Consider the following 26752-nt stretch of genomic DNA (forward strand, 5'->3'; position numbering starts at 1 on the left):
AAAGGTGTTATAAGACTTTGATTACACATAACATCTAACTGTTTTTTAAGATCTTCTTTGACTGAAAGACGCACAGGTCTGACTTTCTGTATAACAGGAGTAGCATTGCCTTTCAGTCTGATCTTGTATTCAAAACCACAAACAAATTTAACATCATCTTTAAATACTTGATCATATTTGTTAATCAACTCATCAATCTTTTCATTCCCACCTTCTATATGGGAATAATCTACAGACATAATAGGACATCTCCAAGGACAAAAGGTTCTTCATGCCTTGGTTTCAACATAATGCCTAACTTGGCCTGATCTTGCCAGCCCGTTAAGTCTTTACCTTTCTCAGCTACATATATCTTAGAGAACACCTCTCTGCCTTTGATTTTCAAAATGTCTATAAAGAAACCTTTCATTATAATATCATAGTCACCAAATGCTTTCAGATTGACATCAGACTGTCACAATAATTGTTTTGACCACATTCTTTCAAATGTCAGATCAGAAAGTATGGTGTTGGGCGACCCTTTCATCATCAACACATACCTTATTGACCTTTGACTTAGTTTTACTTGAACATAACACAGCATGAAAATGTCCAATCTACTTGCAATTGGTACATTTCTTTGCCTGAGATAGACATGAAACACTTACCTAAGTAATATTTTGATCCACATCTGTAGCACTTTCTATCAGTACCTTTCTTGATTATCCTTATTTGATGTTGCAAATACTTCAACTACATCATCCTTATTTACAATTGCTACTTGTACAATAGCTTTGCCATCCTCAACTATAATTTTGGAGGAGATGAGAGATCGCTCTATACTTCTAGCTATATCCATGACTTCATTAAGAGAAGGATTTTTACATGTTAGGATACACTCTTCAATCTTTTTGTTTGAATTAAAAACAAGTTGATCACTCAGATGTACATCAAGATTTGCTCCAAACTCGCACTTATCAGCAGGGTCTACTTAATACTGCTAAGTAATCCTCAATAGACTCATCCACCAACTGCTTTCTTAAAAAAAAAATATATATATATATATATGCCTTTCAAGCATAACGGATGTTTCATCTGAATATTGTTTGCTCATGCAAGCTAAGGCTTCTGTGTATACACCCTAAGACTCATCTCCGGATGGTGCTGTTGCAGGAGACAAATTATCAAAGACCTGTGGTTGAATAATAAAGCTGTAAAATAAATAGTGCTATACTTTGAAGCATCTTTTGCAACTAAATAGCTTTCAAAAACTCTCAATCGTTTCATCAATGATATAGTAAGTCTTCCAGGATTTTGTAGAAATGGAGGAGGTTGCACAACATTATTAGACGCTGAAATGAGAATATAAATATTCACAACAAACACAGCACAGGAAATAACACAATAGAGAGTAAATAACAATTAAGGGTAAATATAACACTTCAGAAATACCGTAATAATCTATGGTAAAGACAATACATATATCCACTCGCACAGGTGTGCCTAGCACCATGTAGATAATCCTAATATAAACACAATAATTCTGAAATTTATAGGTGTGCCGGTCACTGTGTCAATAAGCAATACAAATAATCTTTTCAGGTTTATCTGTTAGCGTGTTGACAGGCAGTGCAATGAAGAAATAACAGTGATAACGGTAAACTCGTTTAACATCCAGGTAATACTGTAAAATTGCAAAGATCAAAAAGCACAAAAATGGCCGCCGACATGAGAAAACGTCTTTCCGAGGCCAATAGGGCTTGTTTTGATGACATAAGGAAATTGCTGACACGTGACGTATTTTCCACAGTGATCTGGGCTTGGCAGATAAAGTCTATGTGACAGCAATACTGCAGAAGGAGTAGCTTCGAACAGGAGAGCGAATGCAGCAAAGAAGTGCATCCTGAGAATGCACTCACTCTGAAAATGCCGGTAGGTATGCTTGCTCCCTAAAATGCAGATAATTGCATGTTTTGAAAGGTGCACGCTGCTTAACTTCCAACCACTAAAGAAGCAGCAAGGAAAGCCATAGTAACAGTATATGACAAACACAAAACATCACTCACAGGAGGGCACTGAGTAAAAGCAAAATATAAATCCACGTTTGAGAAGACTGAAATACTCAAATGTGGCCTCAAAAGATACGTAGGAGATAATAAATCACCAGGGCCTCTCAATCAGTGGGTTCAGAAAGATATTCCACAAGTTTTTGTCGCCAAAATTATGTTCCATATTCCGATGAAAGGAAATACTTGAAACTTGAAGGAGGCCCAATTAACACGAAAAGTTTATTCTCCAAGAAGAATCCAGGACTGCTACCAAACACAGCAGCAAATAAAATGTACAATTTACATTATACATTCTAGAACAATAATGACTTGGGAAAATAGTGGCATAATAACATTCCTTTATGAAAAACTAAGCAATATTAACTACAATTCACCATTTAACAATGCCCCTCAGGAGCAAGCAAACCGTTCGTTGTCGGGCCCCGGACTACGAGACGGCAACACTCACATGCTGCCCAGGGGACCGACACCCACCCAGGCATCAAAGAGCAGGAGCACACATGAGGAGGAAATTCCAAGAAAAGATCTCTGACTCCGTCACACAGGAACACACACAGCTAACAAATGGATTAGGATTTGTAGCACAATATAGAGGAGAGGGGGGAAATGGAGTGAAGCTGGTGGGTCAAGAGGTCATTTTCCTCAGATGCTAAGCAACCCTCATACTCCTGAATTAATAATGTGATAAACATGATACCAAGTCACAGAACTTAAGTAAATAAAACCTGCCCTAGATAAGCAACTTGTGCATGGAATCTTGAAACTTGAGAACGCTGGCATTGATTTGTAAAAGGAAAGCCCGGGACAAGAGCCATGTCATCCTGTCAACATGGGGTGTCTGTCAATACTAGTACATTCCCCTGCATACAGCAAGTGAGTCCTGCTTGAAAAAAAAGGAAGCAACTCTAACCATGGGTTGCCTTCCATAAGGCTTGGAAGATAGCTTAATTCAGAAAGGTTTGTACTGGAACGAGTCACAACATATATATTGTCTCTCTCCACTGTCTTCAAGTACTGAATTGTCCTAAGCAGTAGATTGTCCAGATCATTAGGACACAATCCTTTCCTTGCCTGTTTTTACAAACGGTTGCAATACTGTTATTTTCGAAAAGTTTGTTTACTTGTTGTAAATTGGGACAACAATTATGAAAAAACATCCAATGTTAGAAGAAATACTGGATTGCAGCTTTGCATCATTGTTAGCATGGATTCCTTTAGTAAACCACAGCAGGTCTCTCTTGGTAACAAACACCATCATTCATGTATCTTTGGTCATCCAGAAACTACAGCTGCTCCAACTCAGCAGAAAAAAAACTACACAACAAATTTAGCATCAATGTAACAAGTTTAATATTGATATTTGTGGATCTGAACATGAAACATAATGTAACCAGAGGTAGTTGTGAATGAAACCAAAAACAAAACGAAAAAGGAAAACCAGTAAAAACAGAAGTCTGACTGCACATAACAATTATGATGGCGAAACAGTTTTAACACATGTTCTGTAAAACCCCTCATCTGAGGCAGTGCCTGCTCTGGGGACCCATAGAGAGATGGATCAGAGCACAAAAAAGTGGGTCCACATTTAGCATGGGTAAGTTTAAATAGGGGCTGTGCTGAAGAATGACAAAGTAGCGCTTTATAGAAGAATTCCCATTAGGTCAGATACAAAAGGCTCTAAGGAAGGCTATTGACCATGTAAATATAGATGCCAACTGACCACGTCATGTGTGAAAGCTTCAGTCAGTGTTAGCTTTTTGTGCAACAGCAGTTTGCACACTGGCATTTGTTGCTCTGCTTTTTCCCATTAGCGGTCTGGGCCTACAAGTCCCCGCATGTAAGCTCATATGTGAAAAAAAAAACAGGAGCAGCTGATGGTGCTAATATCAAGAGCCAGTGACGAGGCAGCTATTGGTGCAAAGTGTGGGAATGTAATGAAAGATTGAGGATCAGTGAGGTCAGTGCTCCTCTACAATAATGAGGCACAGTTCAGGAATTTCCATATTGAGGGGAAGAAGGAGAAGAGGATTGGGTTCTAAATGCATAGGAATTATCCATCACCGCAGGAGGTTTTGAAGGCTGATGAGGGGTCCCAAGCAACTGAGGGAGCACTGAGATTGCATGGAAGGCCCTCTCCAATGCACTGAGGCTGTGGATAAATGGATGATTGATTCATTTGAAGGAAGAAGTGCTAGGAGTGTATTGTCCTTCTCTCTCAGAAGAAGCCGAGGGATTTGGTCCACAACACTGAGGCTATAAATAATCTTTGATAAGAGCTTTCTTTTTGGGAGAATTGAACAGTCCAATTTGTTATAGCCTTATCTTGTGGAATTAAGGAGGAAGAGATGAGGGAAACACAACATTTGTGTGTAATTAGATGAAAACCAGGAAATATAACAAAACCTGGCCTGAATGGACATTCTTTTAACAACAGAGTGAAGCACTTGTGCCTATATTAAATATGTATGATAAAACATGAAATTGTAGACCCATGCATATCCCAAAATAACTATTGATGATTCAAACACATATCTCCTTTTCAGGATTACAGCCGTCACATCTTTATTCTTAATCACTTCAATACTTAATAAAATCAGGACCATGCAATAGTCAAAACGTGATTTGTGCAACACTTCCACTTTGTCAAGGCAAGCAAATCAATAGAAATGTAACCATAAAAAAATCTAAGCTAGTGATTGTAAATAGTGCTGTCTGAAGACAATGTATTCTTAGTAAGCAATAGGTGGATAAACAGCTAAGACTTGCAAAAAATGTAATTTATACCACAGTCAATTTTGAGATATTCCATCTGGGATCAATATAATCTCTAGAGTTAACCAAGAAGGAAGACAGCCTAATAAGGCATCAATTCTGTGCACTGTAGTGCCGAACTTATTGATTACTGAAGTGTTGAACTTACTAAGAATAAAGATGTGACAGTTAGTCACCAAAAGGAGATGTGTGTTAAAATCGTCAAGAATTACTTTTTAGAAATTTTGGTCCTCTCTTCTGTAAATAATATGTCCTTTGTTGAAAAATCCAAGGAAAACCCAACCTCTTCTTTACTGGAGACATATTTTTATCCCATGCATTTGTTAATAGAGCATGAGAATAGACAAGTCTATGTCATCTGGCTGTAGGGGAGGGTAGGAGGAAGGCTCACTCCTTCTGAAACACTCTTTACACAGTTTGATGTTCCAGCATGCAGATATTTCAGGTAACAGATATCAGTGAATAACCTATATCTTACTTTTGATGACACGTCAGGAAAATCTGAGAAAAGAAGCAAAGGATCAGTCTTTTTAAAACCAATGTTCCTACCTACAAAATTAGAAAAGCCCTAAGAGCAAGAAAGAAGTCCTCGTTACCAACCTTCCTTAACACACTCTAACAGCAGTCAAGGTCTTTAGCACCAAGCCAGCTTCCAACTGCCCCCCAAAAAAGAAAGCCTTCTCAATGGCTTACCTGAAGCAAATGAAAAAAGCCCTATATTATATTCTTTAGGTTAAAGTGTAACCTTGTCCGATATAAAAAAAAAAGTGTTTTGTGTTTTCTCTGCCCTTTTACAATAAAAATAATTTTGCATTAGAGCATGCACGCCCCCATGGGCAGCCACAGTACTGAGGGTTTTGTTCTCGAAGCCTGTTCCTCTCTGATGCTGTTGTAGGATTAGAGCACTGGAGGGATGTGGGATAGGCTAGGGTTTATGACTGGAACCAAGGTGGGGAACACAGTGAAATGGAGGATTGGCATATGGGGGAAGAGGCTTTGTTCTGTCCAGAGGTTGATCAGCAGTTGCATGTTGGTTAATGAGGTAGCATCCAGCCAGTGAGCTTCACTGCTCCTCCTCCTCCTCCTCCGAGGACTCCTGTGATAAAGGCTCATCCTTCTCTTCCTTCTCCTGTGGGTGAGGAATGCAAACAAAGGTTAGAGGCTTGCGCTGAACAAATGGCTAGTTTTCCAAAATCAACATAATCTTGACTTTTAATCTTGAAGAGTAAAGGCATGAGTTGCCAGCTTACTTTATGCAACATGAATACATAAAAGGAGAACAAATAAACCAAACATATACAAACATTCTGCTAGATGAAACCTTTGTGATGAGAACATACTCTAGAAAGGTGCATCTCTAGAGCTGCTTTCGAACGCAGGCCAAAACGAGCTTCGGGAGGTGTTTCAGTGTTTGGCTACATTATTACACTATTGCTCTGGAAGGTGAGGAGTCCTGAAGAGATCTCTGAGGTGTCAAATCCACCAGTTTACTTTTCTCCACAACACTAAACTTATGATAGAGCAACTTCAGCTGAAGGTTTTGTTTGTGTTTAGTATTTCCTCTAGAAATTTGAGTGTTTCCACTTGTCAGGTCTGTGTCTTTTGGAAATGAGTTCTACACCTCCAGCCCTGTACTCAGGAATGTGTGGTTGATGTGCAGCAGGGCTGCAACTAGACCTGACCTTTGGGTGGGGGAGGGAACTGCATGATTAAGCTATATCCATTAAGGAAGCGTCCAATCTGGTGCTTTGTCCGGTGGGCACATCACTCCAGACGAAACAGGAACAATATGAATGAATCCTTAATGCATGATTAATTAAAATTGTTGCACCAAATACAATAAAAGAGGATAAACGCCCATAAAATGCAAAGACTATTAACCAACACAAACCCCACATAAAACTTGTGTGGGTAAATAAGTCACATGGCATCCTATAATAAATACATATAAAATAGGTTTAAAATAACCCAAACGTGCAACAGCCTGAAATTCTACAATTGAAAAACATAACCTTCCATTGCCCCTCCCTGCACAAGCACTTTCTGTTTGTTAGATCACTAGGCTCATATACATCGAGTTATTAATAGCCTCTAATCACTTGTTTGCAAAATTCCGAGTCTAACTTTCCAAGTGCCCCACTATTTAGTCAATCTCTTGGGAGTAAAATGCTAAATAATACATTCCATGCACCCGTCTTATTGAACACAGAGCCTTATCGGTCTCAGTGTCATGGGCTCTGCCATGGGCTGCTTGATTCTCAGCGCTAAGAACTATAATAAGCGTTTAAAAGTACAAATGCTAACTCCCATAGGCCCCTTGCGTTCATATTGAAAAAGTGCAAGCATCCGTGTGCCCTAAGCTGCTTTAATTCTCAACTCAGTGGACATGTTTCTGGCCTTAAGAAGTGCAAGTGCTGACTCTATAAGCCCCTGCTCTTTAGCCAAACAGTGACAAGAGGTAACTTCTTACATCTCACCATTCCAGTGCCCAGGACCATTTAGAAGAAATGTATAGTCACTTAGGAGGTAGGAGCAATTTCGTCAATGCCGTTTCTTTATAGATCTCACTCCGCCTGTAAATTCCTGTACTAATTTGGCCCGTGCATGATGTAGGGCCTTTCTCATTTTATGGAAAAATGTCCCAAAGCAGGCCAGTTCCATGGGACCACTGCAGTAAATATGTATCTTATAGCTTCTTTGTATGTTCTCACTCTGTGTTTCAACAACAGGGGTTTTAAAAGTTGACATCTTTCTGAGGCCAAACATGGGCAGCAGCATAAAAGATGTGTTATAGATTCAGTGTGATATTTACACAGAGTACATTCCTGCAAGTGCCCCTGCAACATCTTCCATTTACGTCAATAGTTCCAGACAGGAAGAGTTAATAGGCGCATTTGCAGGATGCTTTAGAATGCTCGAGCTCCTAAAGGTGCTTTCAATGTAAGGCTGGCCTTTAGTGGTTGCGTAGTATTCACGCAAGCATTTGGCTCTGCTGATATCCCTGATTGTTAAAATGTCTTGATCTCTAGAGGCTTGCACACCTATCTCTTTCTTCTTCAGCATCGCCTTCATGATAGAGGGATCTCAAGTATAGAAGGGAGCCAGATTGAACTGTTCCTCGGCCTGTGTTAGACAGATGGCTCAACTGCTGGTTTAGTCTTTGAAGACTGCTTTCGGAGCCCCTCTCAGGCTGTCGACATTTGCCTTGCAAACACTCTGATGGAACTTTATTATGTCCATTTTGCACATTATGTCCATTCTTAATGTATCTAGTTCCAGGTGTATCCCTGCATGCCTAGTTGATATGGGGATCCTAAATACCTTTTTATAGGCTCCCATCTGGCAACTCTCCAATGGAGTTGGCAGTCTGCCAGGGAATGCAAGATGACCGTAAGTAATTGCAGGTAGCAATTTCGTCTTTTACACTCTCCTTATTGCCTCTGATATTGGGACCTTAAGCTGTTGATGGAGTTTTGCTATGCATAAGAGATTGTTTCTGCTTTGGATGCCAATGCCACTACCAGATGTGATATTCTCCATGTGTTTGATAACCAAACACCAAGGTAGTGATATTTATCTTCCATCTCTATGCTTAGTGGTCTAAGTTTCCAGGTTCTCTGATGTTTTTTTACCTGGCGGCCAAAGACCAGGACTTGGTTTTTGTTGCATTTGCTCTTAAGGCATTTCGTTCATTGTAGCTGTGCAGTATATCTAAACCCCTTTTTAGCCCTATCCGGGTTTGGGCGAGCAAGACAAAATCATCTGCATATTGGATTATGGGGAGCACAGTTTGTCCCAGTCTCCGAGGGATCGTATTTCCTCTAAGCAACTCCGCACCCAGATCTGCTGTGTATAAATTAAAAAGTGTGGGGGCAATAACACAGCCCTGCTTTAAACCTTTGTTGTGGAGGATCTTCCTGGTTACATGTGTGTTTGTCATTTTTATATGCACCCAAGTGTTGGAATATAGTGCCATTACTGATGCAAGCAGTTTCCTTGTTATCCCCCAAGTCGCCAATTTCTTCCAAAGGATATGGCGCACCACCCCATCAAAGGCCGCACTATAGTCAATAAAACATGCACAAATCGGCTGAGATGATGGTTTCAATGCTTTTTTACCTAGATATGAAAGTGCGAGGACATTATCTAAGGTAGGAGAACTAGGTCTGAAGCCGGTTTGGTATGTAGGTATGATATAATTTGCAGATATCCAGCTTTCAAACTCTTGAAGCAAGACCCTTGCGTAAGCTTTGCCATCTACATCTAGTAAGGCTATCAACCTATAATTTTCAGGTAGAGTAGTGCCCCCTTTTTTGCAAATAGGTTGAAGTATTGCACCTTTCCAGGCCTCTGGGACCACAGAGTAGTGTAGACAGTCATTAATAGAGCAGTCAGAGGTTCATCCCAATAAGCTTGATCATCTCTGAATATGCTCCCCTGAAGACCATTGGGGCCAGAAGCACCATTTGCACAGTCTTAATAGTGACTGTTACTGTCTTATCATCTAGCCCATCTACTTCGTGATGCCCCCTGGCAAGTTCTTGGGCCTCTACATACTTTGGGTCCACATAAAGATTTCCCACGTGCCTTTCCCAATCACTGGCAGAAATCACGCTAACGGTAGTTTTTGATGCATATAGCAGAGAATTGATATAGTCACAGAATTCTCTACTTTTATTAGGTGGCAGCAGTGCAACCAAGAGTTTCCAACATTCTTCGGGCACTTTTACCTTCAATAATCATATTGCTCTTTTGTACTCTTTCTGTGCCAGGCTCCTGAGGACTTCCATTGCAGGAGTTTTGTTCCTCTTATAGCGCCTTTCAACCTGCCAAAACTTCCTTTTTTTGTCTGTATACATTCCTTGGTTGCTGCCAGCTTGCCCACACTTTGTCTTTTGCCCTCGGTGTGGCTAACCTGCACTCTGTTACAACCCACCCCAAATTGAAGTTTTACTGTGCCGTTAGCCTGCTTCGATGCCTTATGTTTTATTTTGTAAGATGCGCTCCATTTAATTTGTTTTGTTAATGGGCATAAGCCAGCAATAGGTTGATGGCCGCTAGCTTTATAGGGTTCATGTCTCATTGCGCCAAGATCAACTTCTATTACCGCTGGATTATGGTCACTTTCAGTTCTAGTAATCACCTTGTGGATCGAGTATCTACACGTCAATGCTGGGCTTAAGAAAATGTAGTCTATTGTGGAAATATTTCTAAACGTTGGAATGGGTGTGCCCACTGCTGTGCTGCTACAGTCTGTCATTATAAGATCATACTCTTTAAAGAAAGTTTCTAAGACTGATCTTGCGGGGTCTCAACAGGGGCCTGTTTCCTGACCAAGTTGGCGAAAGTTGAAGTCTCCTGCAATCACATATTCATGATCTGGATGTTCATGTAAAAACTCCTTCAGCAAGGGCAAAATTGATTTAACCATCATCTGTTTCTTTCCTTGAAAGGGGTTAATATATATGTTTCCAACTGTTACCAGGATGTTTTTTTTATTTTATTTTTACAAAAGGCTAGGCCATGAATGGTTATCACTTGCATGTTACTTGTTACAACAACTGCAAGCAAGCATCTCCAGGTAACACCCACGCTCCCTTCAGCTGCCGCCAAACCTACACCACCACCAACACCTTGGACCCAGCACAACCCACCCACAACAACTCTCCGACCCCGAAAACTCTGAAGTGCATTCTCCTCAACATCCGCTCCCTCCATAAACACGCTACCGAAATCTGGGATCTCCTTGATAGCATCACTTTGGACGTCGCGTTCCTCACCGAGACTTGGGCCAACACCACCTCAGGCCCGGACATCACCATCGCCATCCCCCAGGGATACAAGATCTCCCAGAAAGACTGCCCCAGCCATCCTCGTGGGGGAATCACCATCGTCCACAGGTCCTACCTCCACCTGAATACACACTCCAAGGACTCCGAAGAATCCACAAGCCTGATGGAACACCTCCACTTCAAGCTACACACCAGCCCGACATCCACCATCAGGGGAAACCTCATCTACCGGCTCCCCCCCCCCCCACCCCAGGCCACATACACCCTTCGCCGACTCCATCAAGGACTGCATCTCCGCACAAGCAATCACAGCCACCAACTACACCCTGCTGGAAGACTTCAACTTCCACCTCGAGAATCTACAAGATCCCAACACCGCATCCCTCCTAGACAACCTCCACAACGTAGAACTCAGACAGATCGTGACAGAGCCAACACACTCAGCAGGACACATCCTTGATCCCATCTTCACTACAGGAACCTCTGCTACCTTCAGTCACACCACGGAACTCCCATGGACAGACCACCGATGCTTCCATTTCACCTTTAACACACTCGCTGTCATCAGACCCCAAACCAACCATCACATAGAAACTGGACAAGATTAACCGATGATCAGCTCACTGCCGCCCTCACCATCACAGCCCCCACCATCGCACACAACGACGACCCAAACACAGCAGCACGCACCTTCCATAAATGGATCGCCGACTGCGCCAACACCATAGCCCCCCTCAAAAAGAACAACAGCACCCACCCAAAGAAAGCCAGCTGGTTCACCCCCGAACTCCGAGAATCTAGACGCACTTGAGAAAATATGGAGTAACACCAAATCCACAGAAGCCCACAGCAACTTCAGAGCCGCCGCCACCAATTCATCAGAAACACCAGAAAGAAAGCTATACAAGACAGGATCTCCTCACAAGCACACAACAGTAAGGAACTCTTCAGCAGCATCATCAAGGAGTTCGCCCAATCCACCAGTGACATCCCACCTTCACAGGACCTCTGTGACAGACTCAACACCTAGTTACACCACAAAATCAAGACCATCTATGACAGTTTCAGCAAGGACAACCTACGCGCAGAACCCCTCTACCTACTCCCGACACCAACAAACCAACAGTCACCACCTGGACCCCCCTCACCACCGAAGGTACGTTGAGAACAAAGAAGTCTATACACTTCGGGGCCCCTACAGACCCAGGCCCCCACCACATTTTCAACAGAGCCGCAGACATCATCGCCTCCAAGCTCTGCCTCACCATCAACCGTTCACTGGCTGCTGCCACTTTCCCCGACGGCTGGAAACACGTTGAGATCAACCCCTTCCTCAAGAAACCCTCGGCAGACCCCACGACCTCAAAATCTTCAGGCCCATCTCCCTACTTCCATTTCCTGTAAAATTCATTGGGAAAGCAGTCAACAGCCAACTCTCCACATTTATAGAAGACCACAACATCCTCAACATCTCTCAATCCAAATTCAGGAAAACCCCATAACACCGAAACATCCCTCCTCGCCGCAAAAAACGACATCCTCTCCCTGCTGGACAAAGGAGAGATGGTGGCACTCATCCTACTAGACCTCTAGGTGGCTTTCGACACAGTCTCCCATCATACCCTGATAAGAAGACTCCACGAAGCCGGCATCAGAGACAAGGCCCTCAACTAGATCCAATCCTTCCGCTCTGGCAGAACTCAACGAGTGAGACTCACCCCCTTCCTCGCAGATCCCACAGCCACCACCTGCGGAGTGCCCCAGGAATCCTCCCTCAGCCCCACGTTGTTTAACGTCTACATAGCCCCGCTAGCTACTCTCGTCAGAAGCTACGGAATAAACATCATCTCCTATGCTGACTACACCCAACTCATCCTCTCTGTTTCCAATGAACCCAACAAAGCCAGATACAACTTCCACAAAGGCATGGAAGCAGTCGCCAACTTGATGAGAAACAGCTGCCTTCAACTCAACGCAAACAAGACAGAAGTACTCATCATGGGCCCTCAACCCAAAGCGTGGAAAGACTCCTGGTGGCCACCCACCCTTGGAAACCCGCCCACCCCCTCCAGCCAAGCCCGCAACCTCAGAATCATCCTGGATTCTGACCTTAGCATGAACCATTAAATCAACTCAATCACCTCCACCTGCTTCCACACCCTCCACTTCCTATGCAAGTCCTTCAAGTGGATCCCCCTCGAACATAGAAAGACCGTCACACATGCCCTCATCACCAGCACACTGGACTACAGCAACGCACTCTATGCCGAAATCAACAAGAAAATCACCTTCAAACTACAAAACATCCAGAACGCCGCCAGACTGGTCCTCGACCTACCTCGACACTGCCACATCTCGTAACACCTGCGTACACTGCACTGGCTCCCCATAGAGAAAATAATAATTTTCAAGATCGTCACCAATGCAAACTAAGCCCTCCACAACACAGGACCAGTCTACCTGAACCAGCGACTCAACTTCCACGTACCCCACAGGACCCTATGCTCAGCCCAGCTCTCTCTTGCAGAAATACCCAGCATCAGGAAAACCAGAACAGGAGGACGCTCCCTCTCCTACCTCGCAACCACCGCCTGGAACGCCTTCCTCTCCACATCAGACAAACCACCTCCCTCCTCAGCTTCACAAAGGAACTGAAGACATGGCTTTTTTAAGAACCACCTTACCAATATATGCTACACTCCCTCCCCCCCAAGCGCCTTGAGACCCTAACGGGATGAGTAGTTGCACTTTACAAGCACTGATTGATTGATATCTCCCAAGTTACTAGTTTGACAGCCAAGTCTAACTTAACGTTAACTGCAAGTCCTCCAATATATCTTCCAAACAGGTTTTTTTGTGGGCGGGAAACTGAATTGTGGTGAAACCCTGTATAGTCAGTGGCTCTGCCGACCATGTTTCTTGGAAGCACATGATATCTGCATTGTTTACAAAGCTCTTAATACTGAAGCTGGCCAAACCAGCCACATTCAAACTAATTATTTTGATTGTTTAGAATTGAAATTTTAAGGGAGGGCAATTGCAATTAAATATACGTTTTCCCTTTGGTAGTCAGAGCTGTGGGGAGCCATTCCCATCCTTGCCTCCTCACATTATCGTAATCATCATTTATCCCATCAGATTGAAACTCTCCTGTGTTCCTTGTCAGCTGTATCATTATTTTTTCCTCTAGCATCAGTGGTTCCATAACCGGAGTTCCTCTTAAAGAGCTAAATGGTTTCCTATCCAGGTGTGTTGATTGGTTTCCGGCAGCTAGGACTCGGGGATACCATTCTACGGCTGGCTTACTTATTTTTATGCCCCTATTTTCCAGCAGCCCTTCGTATTCAAAGATTCTTACGATGTCACTTAGTTCAGACCATACAGTCAGTGGGGATTCGTTCTGACTAATCTGTGTGTAGGTGTTAAAAATCACAGTCAGTAAGTCTTCCGATGTGAGATTTTCAAATAGTCATATGTGATGTAATAATCGTAGAATATTTGATCTATTAAGAGTATCCCATGGCCCCTGAGAGACGTATAATGGAGTAAAGATTATTGTCGACTGATCAATATTTTCCTGAGAGTTTGCAGACTTTGGGGGTCATTCTGACCCTGGCGGTGCTCCCATGGGTGTACCGCCGGTTTCCCGCTGCCCTGGGGAATCCAAGCTGCGCCGCCATGGGGATTCCGACCCCCATACCGCCATCCTGTTCCTGGCGGTTTTGGCCGCCAGGAACAGAATGGCGGTATGGGGTGTCGTGGGGCCCCTGGGGGCCCCTGCAGTGCCCATGCCAATGGCATGGGCACTGCAGGGGCCCCCGTAACAGGGCCCCACAAAGATTTTCAGTGTCTGCCATGCAGACACTGAAAATCGCGACGGGTGCAACTGCACCCGTCGCACCCCTTCCACTCCGCCGGCTCCATTCGGAGCCGGCATCCTCATGGAAGGGTGTTTCCCGCTGGGCTGGCGGGCAGCCTTCTGGCGGTCGCCCGCCAGCCCAGCGGGAAACCCAGAATACCCGCGGCGGTCTTTTGACCGCGCAGCGGTATTCTGGCGGTCCCAGCCAGGCCGGCGGCTTCAGCCGCCGGCCGGGGTCAGAATACCCCCTTTAAGTTTAATGCCCTAACGTATTCCTGATAGGGCTCAGAACTATGTGTGATCAAAGGTTGACATCTTTTTTCTCTACCCCAGGCCTTCTCCTGATCCATCCCTAATATTCCTGTGGATGTAATTTTTCTTGTGTATTTTTTGTATTCTTGCTGGCCTAAATGTTTGCTTTCCTTGATTCAGTGTTATGCTACTTGCCCCCTGTTTCCTGCGAGGTTCTAGCCCCTTTGCCCTATGGAGTTCAAGTGTAGTATCTTCAGGGGCCAAGTGCTAATCAATGGCGTGCATCCAATTTTCTCTGTTACATTTTTGTTTTAGAATTGAGCCACCATTATTTGCAAGTGGCTCATTGTTTGGCACTCTTTCTAGATTGCCTTCTGTGATGCTCCTCATTCCCTCCAAGCCAGGTTGATAGATCACAGATTTTGTCTTAAAGATGGCCCTGTATAGAATTTCCACCCCCCCTGTGCTCTTGATCCTTTGCAGGCTCTTATTAACTGGCCTGTGATGGCCCCTTTGTTATCCTTGGGTCATCTATTCCATTGATCCGGCCTACTGCTATGGGGGGGTGCTTGGCCAGATTTGACAGTGGGGTCTTCCATCCCAAAGCTGGCAAGTTGAAAGTTATGATCTTCTTTGCTGGCCGGGACATCCTTATTGTTAGTAATTTGAGATTTAAGCTTGTTGTTGGCGGTCTGGGCTTCCCCAGTTGAACAAGTGTCAGTTGAGGGAGCAGACCCCGATCTCTGCTTAAAGGCTGGGTAAGGCTCCAACAGAACTGGGATATTGCTGGGGTCGTTAGATGTTTTCCTAGTATGTCTCTGTCTATTCGTTTTGTTTTGTGGCTTTGAGTGTTTTTTTCAGTTTCTTCTTCTGTGTTCTTGTTAATTGGGCTGTTGATTGTTCCCAGTATCGAACTTACACAGTTGGTTTGAGGCTATCTCCGGAATTGGCTCTTCTGGGCTATTTTTAGCCACAATATTAGTGGGAGAAAGTGGGAGCAAAATGAAAGGAGGCTCATTTCTTGATTCGTTCTCATTGCTTTCCACCTCCTCAGCTGTAGAGGTGGGTGTGGAGGACCTCCCTTTACTAATTACTTTGAGGGGTGGCATATCTTGCTTCCAGGCCACCTACTGCCAGTTTTTTTATTGGTTTCCCCAGCTGGTTTGCAGTGTTGAATAAGGTTAGTTAGCAGCTCTGGCAGTATCAATAATTGCTTCCGTATGGCTCCCATCCACTCCCTTGCCAGGTGTGCATCTGTGGTCCCACCTATCTAGCTTCCCGATTAGTGAGTTCAGTTTATTATCTAACAGAAGTACATTCTGGGCCAGCATGTGGGTTAATTCTAAATTAATCTCCATCTTATGAGACTGCCATGTGAAAGCCTTAACTGCGGCTAGAAGGGAATTGTTGATAGTATTTATGATGCAGTCAGCACTACACACTCCCTCCCACCCCTCATTGGGTGAATTTTCTTTTCCTATGTCCTCTCTGTGGTCTCCCCTGAGCTCATCCTCTCAGCCTGGTTGCTCCAGGCTTGTTTCTTGCAGTATCCAGCCTTCCTAGGCTATTGCACTATGCAATGAAGTCCTGCAAGCCCTTTTGTGCCCCCTGTGAGGGGGTTGAATGGGTCAGACTGTTGTCATGGTACTCTTGTACGTGCGATTCCACTGATTGGAATAATACTGTCTGATGGATCTCTGCCGCTGTTAGCAGTTGGCTATTACTTGGAAGCACTGCCTGCCCCCTCATTGACCGTTTAGAAATCGGGGCTATTCTTATTGCTTCAGCTTGGTGAACAGCGACCATCTGATTGGTGTTAATGTTATTACCAGTGTTAGTCTCGGTGGTAAGACTGTAATGGTTCTCATTATGCATGCTCATACTTTCTCCTGTTACGGTGTCCGCCAGCTCTATCAGCTCCCCATTAGTTGAAGCATCCATGCTGCTGTCTATGTCAGCAGCACGGCTGGCATTGTCTTGTGCTTGCTCTATTTACGTTGACTTAATTGCTGGGTCAAAAGCCAGTTCTGGCGAGGCAGTGGTGGCCCATGAGCCTTGATTATCCGTGGATATAGTGGATTCAGTAGTTTGCCCCATGGTACAAAATCCACTCCTTTCTCTTGTGAAATAGTTGTGTATGTATGTTTTACTAACTTTTGGGACCTTTCGCTTTTGGCCCATCTTTAAGTCTTTAAGATTTTTTATCCAAGGTCAGCTCACTGACATATCCAACACAACTATTCAGGTCTATGGGGTCTATGGGTTCTGTGAATTCTGTGGGCTCTGTCCCAAATGGTATCGGACTCATGGGGCTTGCAGGGCCTGCATGCTTGTGGGACTCGTATGACACCAATAACTTTCGATTCCTGTTTTAGACATATTCGATTTACAATGCAGGCCCAGCACCTAGAATGCTGATTGAGTCAGGTCTGCTACCTTAGGCTGCCTCCTTGGTTTACTAATTCCCGTCCATGCAGAGAAAATTCTGTGTACCAGCTTCCAGTTTTCACTAAATATTTTGCAAGCCCTCTGTTCCTTCTGCCTCTTATGATTTGCCTGTTTTGCTTGTGGCCTTTGCACCTTTTATGTCCTTTGTATCTCGGTTCTTGCCCTCAGGTATCCTGTGGGACTTAAGGGGCTCAGAGTACTCGGAGGAATCAGAACAGACAATGATCTAGGTGGTATTATTGTTGCCACTGCTGTGCGTGGTTGTGAGATCGTTATTTCGTTGAACCACTCCAACCCCAGCTCCAACTCCTCTCTTTGCGGCTGAGTCCGGTCTAAGGATGTCATAACAAGTTTCAGCTCTGATTTTTGTGTTTTTTGGTGTTTTTTTTTTTTTGTCTTGCAACTCTTGACACGTGACTTCTGATTCTCCGACTTTTCCAAGTTTCTAGATTTTACAAGGACTTGCAATAATTTTGTGAGCTGTTTTTTAGATTTGTGCACACTCAATGTCCACCTCGTAGATTAGCTGCTAGTTGAGTGTAAATGCTAGTTTAATGTGGCAGTATCTGACAGTGTCCGAAAATATTGAGCGCCGCCACACCCCCTGCCACTTGCTGCTCTTTCTCTTCATCACTTCACTTCGTCAATTTAGGCCGGGGGGCACGAGCATGCTTAGTACACGCTTATTCCACACTTCTGAAGCTGCTCTGCTCTGCTCTGCTGGAAAGGCAGTGTCTGTGGCAATGCTCCTAATGAAAAACAATATATAAACCAGCACAGCTCCAATATAAGATGCAGGTCACAGAACGTGCAGTGCAGAGTGCAGCACTATGTTACGCCATATTGCTCTACTCCTAACGAGTAGTCGAGTCATCAAGTGGTAATCAGGGTATGGCTGATGAGGATGCAATGCAGATAGCAGCAATACCATATCGGTGTGACAGGGTGATGGAGAGGTCGGGCCAGGCTCGTTTGGCTTTGCTCAGTTTATTTGTTTGTTTGTTGCTTATTGCCGTCAGGGGTGCAGGTGCAAAAGCAAGGTTGGAGCTGCGTGGGTGGTACTATCAAATCTGAGTGACTGCAGGAAGATTAGCGGCAGACAGAGACAGCACATCCAATACACGGGCACTGAGCCACACCGCACAGACAACAAAGCACAGAGCTCACCTGGGCTGGAGCTCCCTGCTGTCTCGCTGTCCCACTGACTCGCTGCCCAACTGCCATGCCCCTCCCAGACCTCAGGGAAGTGGGGGTACTCGGGGGACTCAAATGCTGCCTCAGACCCCGTCAACATTCTGCCCCCACTCTCTGCTGTACACCACCGTACACTCTGCCTGCGCCGCTCCTACTCTGCGCTCCTGCACCTGGCTCCGCCTCCGCTCTGTATACAGTATATCCTCACCAGTCCCTTCCGCAGCACACTCCTGTGCGTCGCCGAGGAACAGTACAGCGTAATAACATATTATAACAACCAGCTTTTAATTCTCTTTTATGACCCACAGCACATACAGGGTCAAACCCACTCAAATAATTAGGGTTAAATGTTGGAAGGGCAGTGTGTTTTATAAAATGCATATTTTTGTCACAAATGTCTTCAGACTGCTTTCCGGATGAATGTCCAAATTCTCTGTACGGGTGGTCCTAAAAATCTATACCAATTACAGGAAAAAGTATGACATAAACACTTATTATTTAAATAGCACATATTGTGCGCAAAGTAGTGTAGTTCCCTTGTGTAATGTGTTTCTATTGGTAACCTGTTATTATTGGAGTTATGCTGCATAGACAGGCCTTGGTTTACGTTCACGGCAGAGTAAGGGTTCACAAGTATTTTGCTGCCACACTACACTAGGTTGAAAAGGCTAGACACAGTGATGCAGTACCTATACAAGGGATGTGCTGCTGTTATAGTGTACTGTCTCTTCATAAACACCAGGTCCACCAACTTCTGCATCTGTTTGCAGTATTAGAAACTTATCATTGAGGTTCTTGTTGTAAGCAGCAGAGTGTGTGCACATAATTTTACATACAGCATTCACATAGCCAAGCTCTCTCTTAGTCTATCCAGGGATCAGGCTCCTGACAACAAAGATAATGCCTCACTCAACAATGCTTTTTCACCAAAAAGACAAGAACCACAACCCACCATTCCCACTTGATGTATTCCAAAATTGCCACCAGCCCTGCAATTAGCACCCATAGGCAACCAAATCAAATCAAATCATTAACATTTATAAAGCGCGCTACTCACCCGTGCAGGTCTCAAGGCGCTAGGGGGGAAAGGGGGGGTTATCGCTGCTCGAACAGCCAAGTCTTTAGGAGTCTCCGGAAAGCGGAGTGGTCCTGGGTGGTCCTGAGGCTGGTGGGGAGGGAGTTCCAGGTCTTGGCCGCCAGGAAGGAGAAAGATCTCCCATGCGCCGTGGAGCGGCGGGTGCGAGGGATGGCAGCAAGTGCGAGGCCAGCGGAGCGGAGGGGGCGGGTGGGGACGTAGAAGCTGAGGCGTCTGTTGAGGTATTCCGGTCCCTTGTTGTGGAGGGCTTTGTGTGCGTGGGTGAGAAGACGGAAGGTGATCCTTTTGCTGACTGGGAGCCAATGCAGGTGTCTCAGGTGTGCGGAGATGTGGCTGTTGCGGGGTACGTCGAGGATGAGGCGGGCCGAGGCGTTTTGGATGCGTTGCAGGCGGTTTTGGAGTTTGGCGGTGGTCCCGGCGTAGAGGGTGTTGCCGTAGTCCAGGCGACTCGTGACAAGGGCGTGGGTCACGGTTTTTCTGGTGTCGGCGGGGATCCAGCGGAAGATCTTGCGGAGCATGCGGAGAGTGAGGAAGCAGGCGGAGGACACGGCGTTGACTTGCTTGGTCATGGTGAGAAGAGGGTCCAAGATGAAGCCGAGGTTGCGGGCGTGGTCTGCGGGGGTCGGTGCGGTGCCGAGGGCCGTGGGCCACCAGGAGTCGTCCCAGGCGGACGGGGTGTTGCCGAGGATGAGGACTTCCGTTTTTTCAGAGTTCAGCTTTAGGCGGCTGAGCCTCATCCAATCTGCGACGTCCTTCATACCCTCTTGTAGGTTGGTCTTGGCGCTGGCGGGGTCCTTGGTGAGGGAGAGTACAAGTTGGGTGTCGTCGGCGTAGGAGGTGATGATGATGTCGTGCTTGCGTACGATGTCGGCGAGGGGGCTCATGTAGACATTGAAGAGTGTCGGGCTGAGCGATGAGCCTTGAGGTACGCCGCAGATGATCTTGGTGGGTTCTGAGCGAAACGGAGGGAGGTAAACTCTTTGGGAGCGGTTAGCGAGGAAGGAGGCGATCCAGTCCAGGGCCTGGCCTTGGATCCCGGTGGAGCGTAGGCGGGTGATTAGGGTGCGGTGACAGACGGTGTCAAAGGCAGCCGAGAGGTCGAGGAGAATGAGGGCGACTGTTTCACCGTTGTCCATCAGGGTTCTGATGTCGTCTGTGACTGAGATGAGGGCGGTTTCCGTGCTGTGGTTGGTTCGGAATCCGGTTTGTGAAGGGTCGAGCAGGTTGTTGTCTTCCAGGAAGGTGGTCAGCTGTTTGTTGACGGTCTTTTCTATTACCTTGGCTGGGAAAGGTAGAAGAGAGATGGGGCGGAAGTTTTTCAGGTCGCTTGGGTCAGCCGTAGGTTTCTTTAGTAGGGCGTTGACTTCAGCGTGCTTCCAGCATTCGGGGAAGGTAGCAGAAGAAAAAGAAGAGTTGATAACGGTCTGGAGGTGCGGGGCGATGATGTCGTCGGCTTTGTTAAAGATGAAGTGCGGGCAGGGGACCGAAGGGGCGCCGGAGTGGATAGAGTTCATGATGGATTTGGTTTCTTCCGTGTTGATGTGGGTCCAGTTGTTGAGGGTGATGTCCGGGGAAGCGGGTTCAGTGGTGTATGGTTGGGTCTGGTGTCCGAAGCTGTCGTGGAGGTCGCTGATCTTGCGATGGAAGAAAGTGGCGAGGGATTCGCACAAATCCTGTGAGGGCGTGACGGCGTTGGCGCTGGCGCTGGGGTTGGAGAACTCTTTGACGATGCTGAAGAGTTCTCTGCTGTTGTGGCTGTTTTTGTCTAGTCTGTCGGTGAAAAAGTTCCTTTTGGCAGTGCGGATCAGGTGGTGGTGTTCGCGTGTAGCGTTCTTGAGGGCGGTCATGTTGTCCGCGGTGTGGTCCTTGCGCCAGGCCTTCTCAAGGGCACGACAAGTTTTCTTTGATTCTTTGAGGGTGTCAGAGAATCAGAGAGGTTTTTTGGTGTTGGTCTGTCGATGCGTGCGTTTGAGGGGAGCAAGGTTGTCAGCGCAGTTGGAGATCCAGTTTGTGAGGTTGAGAGCTGCGTCGTTGGGGTCGGTGGTGAGGGTGGGTTGGTTGGCGGCGAGAGCGGAGAAGAGTTGCTCTTCAGGGATCTTGTTCCACTGTCGACGAGGGGTGGGTTGAGTGCGGAGGTGGGAGGTCTCGCGTCGGAATGTGAAGTGGACGCAGCTGTGGTCGGTCCAGTGTAGGGCAGAGGTGTGGCTGAAGAAGATGTGTTTGCTGGCGGAGAAGATAGGGTCGAGCGTGTGTCCGGCGATGTGGGTGGCGGTGTTCACCAGTTGTTTGAGGCCGAGGTTGGCGAGGTTGTCGAGCAGGGTGGTGGTGTTGGGGTCGTTGTTTTGTTCCAGATGGAAGTTGAGGTCGCCTAGGAGGATGTAGTCCGGTGAGGCGAGGGCGTGCGGGGAGATGAAGTCGGCGATGGCGTCGCTGAAAGAGGCGCGAGGTCCGGGAGGACGGTAGACGAGGGATCCTCTGAGGGTGGTCCTTGGGTCGGTGCGAATCTGAAAATGCAGGTGTTCAGCGGCGAGAGGGGAGTCTTCAGTGGAGGTGGTGACGCTGATGGAGTCTTTGAAGACGATGGCGACACCTCCTCCTACTTGGTTGGTGCGGTCTTTTCTGGAGATCTTGTAGCCTTCGGGGATGGCGGTAGCGATGTCTGGAGCAGAGGAGGCGTTCATCCATGTCTCCGTGATGAAGGCGACGTCCGGGGCTGTGGAGTCCAGGAGGTCCCAAAGTTCAACGGCGTGCTTGTGGACGGAACGAGCGTTGATCAGGATGCACTTGAGGTGGTTGATGGCGCGTGGGCTTGTGGTCGTGGTAGTTGCGTGGTGGAAGATGCGTTTGCAGGAGTTGCAGGCGAAGGGTCCATGGGTGCGTTTGGGGTGAGCTAGGAAGCAGGTTTTGGAGCAAACAGAAGACAGAAGAACAGAAGAACAGAAGATCGGAAGAGCAGAAGATCGGAAGAGCAGAAGAACAGAGAAGAACAACACAGAAGCACCGAGAAGAACAGAGAAGAAGAACACAGAAGACCGGAAGAACACAGAAGAACAGAAGGGAAGAACAGAAGAACAGAAGAGAAGAACAGAAGAACACAGAAGAAGATTGCAGAGGGGGAGCGAGGAGGAAGAGACAGAGAGGAGGAAAAGGAGCAGGAGAGAAGGTGAGTGGCGCGGGGCAGGGCGAGGGGCTGGGAGGAGGGGGGTACTTACAGTTAGGTGGGTCTCAGGAACACAGGAACTCGGGAACTTGGAGGAGCTGCAGCGGCAGGGGGAGCGACCTACCCTTGGGTCAAGGGTCGCTACCACTGTCGCGCAGCGGCCGCCATAAGAGGTAGGAGGGGGGGGAGGGGTCAGCTGGGGGCGAATGGGAGCAGGGGGGCGGGGGCGTGCAGGAGGTCGCGGCGGGAAAGCGCGAGGGAGGGGGGGGACAGGTAGAGTGAGAGGAGCTGGGGGAGGGGGTTTAGGGTGGAGGAGGGTGAGTGTTAGGAGGTTTGGAGATTAGGGAGAGAGATAGGAGTAGGGTTGTGAAGATAGGGGAGGGGGGGTTGTAGAGGTGGGTGAGGGAGAGAGGTAGAGTGAGAGGATAGGGAGATAGGTAGTAGAGGGGGTGGCGGGAGGGGGGGAGAGATAGAGAAATAGATAGAGAAAATAGATAGAGAAGTCGATAGATAGGGAAATAGATAGATAGACAGATAGGTAGGTAGGAGGAGGTGGAGAGTGGGGGAGTTAGATAGTGAGATAGGGAGCTAGAGAGATAGGAAGATAGGAGGAGTGAGGGAGGTAGATAGCGAACGGGTTAGCTAGGGGTGAGAGAGGGGGAGGCGAGTGAGGGAGGGGGATGAGGAAGGAGCAGGAGGGCAGGCTCGGGGGAAGAAGACGGAGGAGGTAGAAGAGCCGAAGACAGGAGAACAGAAGACAGAAGAACAGAAGACAGAAGAACAGAAGATCGGAAGAGCAGAAGATCGGAAGAGCAGAAGAACAGAGAAGAACAGAGAAGAACAACACAGAAGCACCGAGAAGAACAGAGAAGAAGAACACAGAAGACCGGAAGAACACAGAAGAACAGAAGGGAAGAACAGAAGAACAGAAGAGAAGAACAGAAGAACACAGAAGAAGATTGCAGAGGGGGAGCGAGGAGGAAGAGACAGAGAGGAGGAAAAGAAGCAGGAGCAGGAGAGAAGGTGAGTGGCGCGGGCAGGGCGAGGGGCTGGGAGGAGGGGGGTACTAACAGTTAGGTGGGTCTCAGGAACACAGGAACTCGGGAACTTGGAGGAGCTGCAGCGGCAGGGGGAGCGACCTACCACTGACCAACAAAAACCTATACATGCCATATATCACTACAGCACAGAAACAACGCTCATCTCTTTCACAGATGAGTTCTGCATGTCCCTGTACAGAAGAAACACAGCGACCCTCATCGTCCAGGACCTCTCTGCAGCATTTGACACAGTTTCCCACCTCCTCATCTGATGCCTCTGGGATACCAGCATCAAAGGACCTGCTCTCCACTGAATATGTTCCTTGCTGATAGGCAGAACACAAACTACCAGCCTGGCCACATATTCATCAGAAACCCACAAACTTATCTGTGGAGTGCCACAAGGCTTGTCCTTCAGCCCCACCCTCTTCAAAGCTTACATGATCTCTCTAACCAGGGTCATCTGCGGCCACATCAACAACCTCTCTTACACTATCATGCACCTCATACTCTCTCTCAGGCACAACTAATTCACAGCCTGATGACTGAAGAACCAAATAGATGATATCTCAAGCTAAACACCGAGAAAGGTCGAAGTAGTGACTTTTGGCAAGAACACCATCACCATGAAACTCCCCTGGTGGCTGATTGACCTTGGACACACCCCCACTCCCAGCTCCCACACCAGGAATCATGCGACCATTATTGACAACAAACTGGACATGACCGCATAAGTCAGTGCTATTACAGCATCCTGCTTCCACACCCTAAAAATACTGAATAAAATCTCCAAATGGCTCCGGAGCAACACCCGAAAGACTGTCACACATGCCCTAGTCACCATCAAGCTAGACTATGGGAACACTCTCTATACAGGAATCAGCAAGCAACTCACCAGAGGACATCACACCATCCAGAACGTGGCACCCAGATTGTTGGGAATGGCCTTTCTGCAGGGTCACCCCCTAACTTTTTGTCTTCCTCCTCTTTTTCAGACCTCATTTTTGCTGGATTTAGGACTCTGCACACTTTACCACTGCTAATCAGTGCTAAATCACATATGCTCTCTCTCCTTAAAACATGGTGACATTGGCACATACCCAATTGGCTTATTTAATTTACTTGTAAGTCCCTAGTCTAGTGCACTACATGTGCCCAGGGCCTGTAAATTAAATGCTACTAGGGGGCTGCAGCACTGGTTGTGCCACCCACATAAGTAGCCTCCTAACCATGTCTCAGGCCTGCCACTGCAGTGCCTGTGTGTGCAGTTTCACTGCCACTTCGACTTGGCATTTAAAAGTAATAGCCAAGCCTTACACTCCCCTTTTTCTACATACGTCACCCCTAAAGTAGGTCCTACGTAGCCCATAGGGCAGGGTACTATGTAGGTAAAAGGAAGGACGTGAACATGTCTGTTCTATATGTTCTGGTAGTGTAAAACTTCTACATTTGTTTAACACTGCTATGAGGCCTGCTCCTTTCATAGGACAGCATTAGGGCTACCCTCATTTACTGTTTGAGTGGTAGATCCTGATCTGAAAGGAGTAGCAAGGTCATATTTAGTATGGCCAGAATGGTGATACAAAAACCTGCTTAATGGTGAAGTTGGATTTTATATTACTATTTTTGAAATGCTACTTTTAGAAAATGAGCATTTCTCTACACTTAAATCCTTCTGTGCCTTCCAATCCACGTCTGGCTAGGTTTAGTTGACAGCTCTGGGAGGGTGGAGGGCCTGACACTAACATGTCAAAGGACAGTAGCCTGTCCTCACACAAAGGACTGCTACACCCCTTACTGGGATCCTGACCGACAGGATGGAACCTGAAGGGGACCTTGTGCACTTCTAAGCCACTCTTTGAAGTCTTCCCCACTTCAAAGGCACATTTGGGTATTTAAACAGGGCCTCTGCCCCTACCAACTCAGACACTTCTGAGGTAGACACTCTACTTCATCAAGACACTTTCTGGAGAAGAGAACCTGAACCAGAACCTGCAACCTAGCAAGAAGAACTGCCTGGCTGCCCAAAGGACTCACCCGACTGCTTTTCTGAGAAGGACTGCTGCCTTGCTGTTGCCCTGCTGCCTTGCTGCTCCCTGGCTGTGCTGAGAAGTGCTCTCCAAGGGCTTGGATAGAGCTTGCCTCCTGTTCCCTGAAGTCTCAGGACCAAAAAGACTTCATTCCTGCAAGAGAACTCCCTGTGCGGTGAAAATCGACGCACAGTCTGCAAGAAACGACGCACAGCCTGCATTGCTGTGAGATAATCACTGCACGCCAAACCGGAACGACGCACCCCAATTTTGCATGGAGAAGATCGACACAGCGACTGGAAATTTGACGCACGGTCCACTGGATCGATGCAAAGCAGAGCCAGAACAACGCAGCCTGACTTCCTGAGAGGAATCGACGCAGCGCCTGTGACTTTGTCCTGCAAGCGCCGGATTTCAACACATCGTCCCAGAGGCATCCGAAAACCCCGTAACTGGAAGAGGATCCTATCCTATGCGCCGGAAATCGATGCAAAGCCTGCCCTGCATGAAAACTCAACAACGCATCGCCTGTGTGCGCCTGAAAATTCAACGCACACCTCCCTGTTTTCCACGCATTTCCTCCGCTGCGGTCCCTTGCTGAGAATTTGAATGCAAACCAGGTACTCTGTGCTTGCAAGAGACATTTGTTGCTTTTAAGAGACTAAAGACACTTTATATCATTTTTCAGTGATATTTACTTATTGCATCTTAAACGTTTCGACCTGCATCTTACCAGATAAATATTATATATTTTCCTAAACAGTGTGTGGTGTATTTTTGTGGTGTTCTACTGTGTTATTGCATGATTTATTGCACAAATACTTTACACGTTGCCTTCTAAGGTAAGCCTGTCTGCTCAGTGCCAAGCTACCAGAGGGTAGGCACAGGATAATTTGGATTGTGTGTGACTTACCCTGACTAGAGTGAGGGTCCTTGCTTGGACAGGGGGTAACCTGACTCCCAACCAAAGACCCAATTTCTAACACTGGAGATCAGCGGTGAGGATAGGACTTGTATTTGTGCAGTGACATACAATAGCTATGTGTACACTACCTACCCAC

The 26752-nt window shown here is 46.6% G+C and overlaps 1 protein-coding gene across 2 annotated transcripts in view; it reads right to left on the minus strand.

The window, feature by feature from the left end:
• Nucleotides 1-3374: 3374 nt before the first annotated feature.
• Nucleotides 3375-26752, minus strand: part of HMGA1 (high mobility group AT-hook 1) — a 144975-nt gene continuing 121597 nt past the window's right edge. For both annotated transcript variants that reach the window (XM_069238849.1, XM_069238850.1), the window contains exon 5: nucleotides 3375-5949. In XM_069238849.1, coding sequence (XP_069094950.1) covers nucleotides 5884-5949 — 66 coding nt within the window. In that variant the 3' untranslated portion in view covers nucleotides 3375-5883. The remainder of the gene's footprint in view (nucleotides 5950-26752) is intronic.

This window comes from Pleurodeles waltl, chromosome 6 (assembly GCF_031143425.1).
Source record: "Pleurodeles waltl isolate 20211129_DDA chromosome 6, aPleWal1.hap1.20221129, whole genome shotgun sequence".
Classification (NCBI taxonomy): Eukaryota; Metazoa; Chordata; class Amphibia; order Caudata; family Salamandridae; genus Pleurodeles; species Pleurodeles waltl.